Source organism: Charadrius vociferus, unplaced genomic scaffold (assembly GCF_000708025.1).
Source record: "Charadrius vociferus isolate BGI_N301 unplaced genomic scaffold, ASM70802v2 scaffold147, whole genome shotgun sequence".
Lineage (NCBI taxonomy): Eukaryota > Metazoa > Chordata > Aves > Charadriiformes > Charadriidae > Charadrius > Charadrius vociferus.
This window is the reverse complement of record NW_009649570.1, coordinates 1,407,334-1,414,471: the sequence shown is the minus strand read 5'-3', so window position 1 is coordinate 1,414,471 and position 7,138 is coordinate 1,407,334. Positions and strand designations below refer to the sequence as shown.

At 39.5% G+C, this 7,138-nt stretch overlaps 1 protein-coding gene across 1 annotated transcript; it reads left to right on the top strand.

Annotated features, from left to right (window-relative positions):
* Positions 1-1,019: 1,019 nt before the first annotated feature.
* ORMDL1 (ORMDL sphingolipid biosynthesis regulator 1) lies at positions 1,020-5,694 on the top strand. Its single transcript, XM_009890133.1, has 3 exons — positions 1,020-1,196; positions 3,560-3,711; positions 5,237-5,694. Exons 1-3 carry the CDS (start codon positions 1,023-1,025, stop codon positions 5,370-5,372), a joined length of 462 nt encoding a protein of 153 aa, XP_009888435.1. The 5' UTR covers positions 1,020-1,022; the 3' UTR covers positions 5,373-5,694.
* The last annotated feature ends 1,444 nt before the right edge of the window (positions 5,695-7,138 follow it).

Below are 7,138 nucleotides of genomic sequence, written 5' to 3'. Positions count from 1 at the left end.
CCCCCCCCCCGGTTTAGTTTCAGGTCCGCCACATCTGTTTTTATTCTAGGGCCGACTGTTAATATGACAAAATACTTGGGTGCTACAGGGCTTCACAGCACCGAGCAGGTATAGGGAACGAACTTCCTACCAAAAGCAAACTGTTAGTTCTGGTTAAACAACGCTTTTGTAGGCTGGCTTGGAAGGGAGTTTAAAAAACCTTCCATCCCAGCCCCATAAATGAATATAAAGCCTTACAGGCCTTGTGAATATGCAGTATGCAATGAGGCTTTTTTGATTATCATTAACGAATTTTAGTACAACAGGCCAAGTGAGTCACTTCCAGTAAGTTCTGTCAATCATCTCCTGCAGAAATCAGCATTATGAAACCGTTCTATCTCTGTGTATGTCTGTCAATTAGAAAACTTTTGAACCCGTTGGCTAATTTCAGCCAGACTTGACAGACAGAAATGTCTGTCTGAAAACTAACAGATGGGGAGAGGAGGAGAATCTGAAATCTGTGCTCCCCTGCAAGAAAGGCAGGCATAAATTAGTCCTTATTAGTTCCTTCTAGAAGTAGGTGGCTATATGCAGAATTCTTCATTAGCCATTACACGAATGAGAAACAAGAGGAAAATTGTCTGATATGGGAAGTGGAAAAGAACTGAGGATATTTTCGTGGATGGAGAAAGGAATTTAGAGGACAAAAATTACAAAGCTTGGTTTCCTACAGGTTTGCAACTTTAGCTTATAACAGCACAGCTTACTATTTATTTTTTTTTAATGTCCCTTCTGTAGCAGGTTTGTGCGTTTTATTTGTTTGGGGTTTTTTTAAGCAAACAAGTCCTAATAGCCCCTTTGTACTGACTTCTCTATAAACCGTACTTTAAAGATCCTGAGGTACATATTGGCTTATGTACTGTGTTCCTTCCAGACCTGCTTATTTAAAACAGCCTTCTCCTGAATTTGAAAAGGGCATATGTTAAGTACCTCTCTATAACAGTAGTCTCAATCTTCAAACAGTTCTGTTTTGTAGGGTAAAAATGAACGTAGGAGTTGCCCACAGTGAGGTAAATCCAAACACACGGGTGATGAACAGTCGTGGAATGTGGCTGACATATGCACTCGGAGTTGGCATGCTGCACATTGTCTTGCTCAGCATTCCTTTCTTTAGTGTCCCTGTCGCTTGGACTTTAACAAATGTGATTCACAACCTGGTAAGTACCCTCTCTTGTAACAAAATTTGAGAAGTTGTTTATAGGTATTTATTTTTAATAGTAGGAGAAGAGAAAAATAGCCAGGCTGTATCCAGCTAGCCAAAACACCACCTCTACTTGGCTTATCCATTGTTAAATGAGTTTGCTGTTTTGGGGAGGAGGGGTGAGTGATACATGATCACTTTGGGTTTAACCAAAAAAGACGTGAATATTCCTTACATCTTTTATGTATTCTTTTAAAAGGCATTTAATTAAGCTAGAATCTTGCAAACATAAAATCATCATGCCAACCGACTTTTACAGTGTTTTGTATAGTATTAGAGAGCTGTGCTGAATCCATAAAATATATTCCATTTTTAATTCTTGGATATGATCTACTAATGTTTCTATACAAATCTGTTAGTATCCCAAAATGTTTAATTTCAACACTTTACCTGTTCCTTGGCCAGAAATGTTTGTGATCTTTTTCTTTTTGCTTTGATTTCTGGTCAAGCTAGATAAATTTTAGCTCAGAATGACTTCCGTGTACAACTCTGTCACTATACATGACTTAAGAAAAATCTTACTTGAAAGCAGTGAGAAAAACTGGACTACCTTGACCTAAGCCCTGAAATAATTTCTTATTCAGTGGGTTGTGACTTGCATGATGACTTTTGTATGCAAAAGGACTTGTAAGCTGAAGACCTGAAGAATCTTTCTGCCTCCTCTCCCCAATTTTGTTGTAATCATTTAAAGTAACACAAATATGTATATTGGTCCTGCCGAGCTTAGAGAAAAGAGGGCCATAATTCAGTAATTTATCTCATACTTGAGGTTTGCTAACTCAGCTTTCTAAGATTAACAGCAAAGAAGTCTTGACAAAAAGGTAGCTTCTTCCTTATTTAGGAAAATTATAGTTCACGGTAAAGACTGAGGTTGGAAAATATCCTCTTGAATATTGTAAAAACAGTAATTTATTTGAGCTTTTTATTTTTGTAGATAGGTTTAAAACTAATAGTGGGTTTATAAGCATCATTAGAGCATTTTGTACGTTATCTTTGACAACATCAGACATGCCTGACTTTGGAAGACGTTCGCAGAGACAACTATTACTAAATATTTCCCAAATGCTTTACCAAATTCATTGCAAGTAGCTATAATCACAACAGGGATGAGAGCAAGTGCTGGCAAGTAGTTTTCTAGTGGAAGACGGGAAGATGAGTATAAACTGCACTTTTGGATATCTCAGCATTTAAATGGCACTTTCTTGGAAGCAAATCCTTGAACGGTTTGGCAAACAAAAAACCCCTAGGATTTCCACTAATGGAAAACTATTAGCTGACCTTGAAAGCATTTTTGGTGGTCCTTTCTGCAAGTACCAGTGTGAAATAAAATGTGCAGTAAGCATTTGGATCTGTCCTAAAAGTGCCTTTTTGGTTAAGTTATTCAAACTGACATGCTGCAAACATAACGAGTTGAAGAATTAATGCAGCAAATTAATTCTCTTAGGTTAATAGGCCTCCAGTCAGGGGGCTGTTCCAAAAAAAGGTGGAAGATGATGTGAAGTGCTCGACTTTCACCTCCTTTATAAGAATTCGGAAGAAATGTTATTTCTCTGTGTAAAGCTTTCTATAATAATTTCTGTATGTGCATAAGAAACATGCACCTGGAAGAAAGAATGGAAGTCTGATATTTTCTGATAGAGACTCATGCTTGGAGTTGGTGTGCTCTCTTCAACAGAAAAAAGAGGGTGGACTCCCCTGTCTGATTGACCTTTGGGCCCAAATTCATGTTTCAGCACAGACTAGGCATGGCATACTCCCATCAAACAGAAACAATTCCGAAGAGCAGTCTGGTCTGGTTAAGGAGAAGCAGCAAAGAGATGGACAGATGGCATCCAACAGATCGCTTGATGGTAGTCAGCTCTGAAGTATTTCAAGCTGGTGAGGGGCTGAGAAAGCTTTCAAAAGTTCCTGTAGCATTGCCAGTATTTGTAGATAGGTTTTTTTGCTTTGTGCAGACTCTACCTCCTAACTCATTTAACACTGTCTGAGGAAAGAGGTAATATAAATTGGCAGCCCTAAGCTTGCTACAGTACTTGTTAAAATTCTGTTGTTCGTATAATTTTTGCCATCTAATATAGAAGACAGTGGATCAGATGTCACATAGATTTTAGCTGTAAATCTGACTGTGCCACTGGCTGCGCAACCTCCGGCAAATCATTTCTTGTCTCATCTGTAATTTGTCATTACAGGCTAGCAGCTCTTCTGGGTGAGAATTCATTTACTTTTTTTTTTATTTATTTACAATGCATTGAAAAATGTAACAATTATTAAAAAAATACAGCTAAAAGTGCCACTGTATTCACTTTTTATTTTCCCCAGGGAATGTATGTGTTTTTGCATGCAGTAAAGGGAACTCCTTTTGAAACACCTGATCAGGGGAAAGCTAGGCTACTAACACACTGGGAGCAACTGGATTATGGAGTACAATTTACAGCTTCAAGAAAATTCTTCACAATCTCTCCTATAATTCTGTGAGTTCAAAACTGTATTACAGATTATTTTTTGAATCATAAAATCATGATTTCAAAAGCGGCAACAAAATGGGTTGCAGTTAACATTCTAAAAGCATTTTCTCTCTCTCTTTTTTTTTTTTTTTTTGCTTGTTTGTTTGTTTCTGCGTCACAGAGATAGGGAGTACATACTTACAGGCCATATAATCAACAGTCTTTGTTCCGGCAGCTTTCGACACTCCAGTTCACATACTGGTGTCGAAGTTCGTAAACAGTTATTAATGGGGCAGGTTTTAAAAATCAGAAACGTTATGAGGAAAACTTACTGTTAACTCTTGAAGTTCTTTAAGAGATTGTGAAGCCGTAATACTGAAAATCTAAACTAGTTGCTTTTAGTGCTTGCATGTGACAACATTTATTAACCATTTTGCAACTTGTGAGTTAGGAGGAGTGTGGTAGTCCTCACTGAATGGGGTCCAGGATTGTGCATGTCGGTTTTGCTTTGTATGGCTTATCTTCTGTTTACACTAGTTATGTAAATGGGTTAGAAATTCTACACCGCCTGTCTCTGTTGACAAAAGTATGGTTGCATAACTAAAGGAAATCAGCTACTAATTAAATATCCAATTCTAAAAAGTCTTTCTGTTTTTCACTCAAGGAAGTTGTCCACTTGCATGGCAAGAAGGGGGGGGAAGGGAAGAAACTGCATTGTGTTTACAAAGCTGTTCATAAAGAATAAAAACTGAAAATATAACTCCTCCAAAAAAAAATCCGCTCTCTATTCAAAGATAGCTTCACACGTTCCAGTGAGAATTTTGTGTAACACTTGTGTATGGTTCTCTCCATGCACTAATAATGCATAAGCAGCTGAATAAACATCGAAGTTTTGCTGGGTAAAAAAAAAAAAACAAAAAAAACCCCAAACAACCCCCCCCCAATCAGATAGCCTCACTTCTGTGGCTAGTTTTTGCAAAAAATGAGATAAAATTATTGGCTCAGAGTGTAAAGAACTCGGTAGTGAATTGGATTTTCTGAGGCACATTTCCTTATTCTTCCACTTGAACAGGTTGTGGACTAGCTTAAAAGAAAAACGTTCTGGAAACGTCTGCCAGACGGGAAGCATTTTAAAATCACACCAATCACAGATGTAAATTATTTTCGCACTGAAATATGTCAAATGCTTTGTCACTGAGCTTGCCATCGTAGTGAGTATTTTGGTAGCAGATCTTATGCTATTTAAAACCTGTATCATAAATCAGGCTTGTAGCTGCAGAAGTCAGAGACTCCAACTTGAGGGGCGGGGAGAAATTCTGGAGGAAAATACTACCTGAGAGTTGCTTTTTAGCACCTTGAGAGGCATGGGAAGAAGAGGCAGCCCATAATTTTGCTGTAGATATTCTAGAACCTCAGATGAGATATTTAATACAGTTGTTAATCAGTAAAATAATATGACTGGTTACTAAAGCACTTTTTTCAACAATGCTTTGTTTGTTTATTTTTTAGGCGAGAGCGTTATCATCTAAGCTTGCTCTCTTTTCTCCCACAGGTACTTCCTGGCGAGTTTCTACACAAAGTATGATTCGACACACTTTATCCTCAACACAACCTCTCTCCTGACTGTTCTTATCCCCAAGCTGCCACAGTTGCATGGTGTTCGAATCTTTGGCATCAATAAATATTAAGCAGAAGGTTTGACACTGACAGCCCCTGACATGGCTACTGGTGCTCCCCAGGTGAAGGAAATGAGGAGTCTGCTCTGCCGTGTATCTAATCGTAGTCAATGAGAGATGCTTCTACATCTGAGATACAATTCCTTCTTCCTGCCGCAGCATTGTCTGGGATGAAAGTTGAGTTTATAAGAAGACTCCTTCTAATACTCAAATGTGAATCGGAAACCTCTAGAGGCAAGATTTCCATGAAGAACTGGGCAGGCCCAGCTCTAAAGCGTCGTCCCCACTAAGACTGCGTGTGTGCCTGGCTTATGCAAGTGACTTGTAAGGCAGGGGCGAGGGAGGCATGAAATGGAGAGTAATGTTTCACAAATATCCAGTCAACCATAATGCAAATGGTAACTTTATTTATAAAGGGCCAAGGGCTGCTGAGGCCGCATTCTTAGATTAAGTGAAAAGTTGCTAGTTTCTGCTGTATGGATTGTAGGTGGTTGTGCTCGTTACTGCGTTGTAAAAGTTTGTCTCACAGTAGGTACCGTGGCAGCTAGCATAAACTGATGGTGTAGTTCATGCCTTACCTGTTCTTGTGATTTATTTTTTTTGTCACAAAGACTGAAGAAAGTCCTTAACTGTCAGCTCAGGGGATTTCTACATCAACTTCGTAGCCGAGTTTATGTATGCTTTCACAAGTTGCCACTGTTGTGTTTATTTCATTTTGCTGCTTACCAGGATACTGACTTTTCTATGTGTAAACGGGACATCCTGAGAAATTGAAATGTCTTTTAAGGTGTGGATTTTTGATTGTTTTCTCTGATACTTGACTGATGGGCTATTTTTCAGTGGTTGAGAGGCCTGTAATGGTGGGGGGAAAAAGAGCTGCTGCTGGAGGAAAAGCAGCTCTATTATAGAGCAACAACGTCAGAACACATAAAAGAAACTATGTAGGTCATAAGTTAGAATAGAAGCTTAACTAGAAGTAGGTGAATAGGCAAATCATGTGGACTAACTGTATGCTTTTGCAGGAAAAGGTATAGATAATTTGCATGTCTTGGGAATGCAGAGGAATGCTGTGTTTTAGGGGTACCGTGTAGTACGGGGTAATCTTGTATATAATCAACTCTGGAACTAGAGTGAAGGCGCATCTAGAGCCCTGAGCACTTCTTTATCTTGGAAAAAGGGTGAATTTTGAAGCCTACTGTATGTCTGCCAGCCAAAACAGGCTCAGATTTAACGGAAGACTCCATTTAAGACTTGATGTACATTTTGGTTGCAGTGACAGCCAGTGAGCTGGGAAAAAAATAGAAAATAAAAAAAAAGAAGACAAAAGCCCTCAGTGGCATACTTATTTTTTTGCTAAGAGAATTTTCTGGCGATTTACTTTACCAATAAAGATACTGTTTAAAAGAAAGGGGGGGAAAAAAGAAAGAAAAAGTAATGAGTTACGAAATATTATTTTTTTTTAGCAATTGGAATGGATTCCTCGTTTGTACACAAAGTGGTAACAGGCTAATTTTTGAATAACGACCGTCACAAGACGACGCTGGGCCTTTGGGGAAAAAAAGCCCCCACTGTTTAGCGTTACGAGTGACAAGGACTTTTGAGACGGGGACCGTATTTAGGGACGCAGAGCGGCGGCGGCGGGCGCTGGCTGGGGCCGGGCCCGCAGCGAGGGGGGGCGGGATGCCCTTGGCGGTGGTACGCAGCTCTTGGCTTGCGGCATTAAAATGCCTTTGCCCTGGGCCGCCTGCCTTTGCTCCTCGGCCTTGCCGGGGGACGGC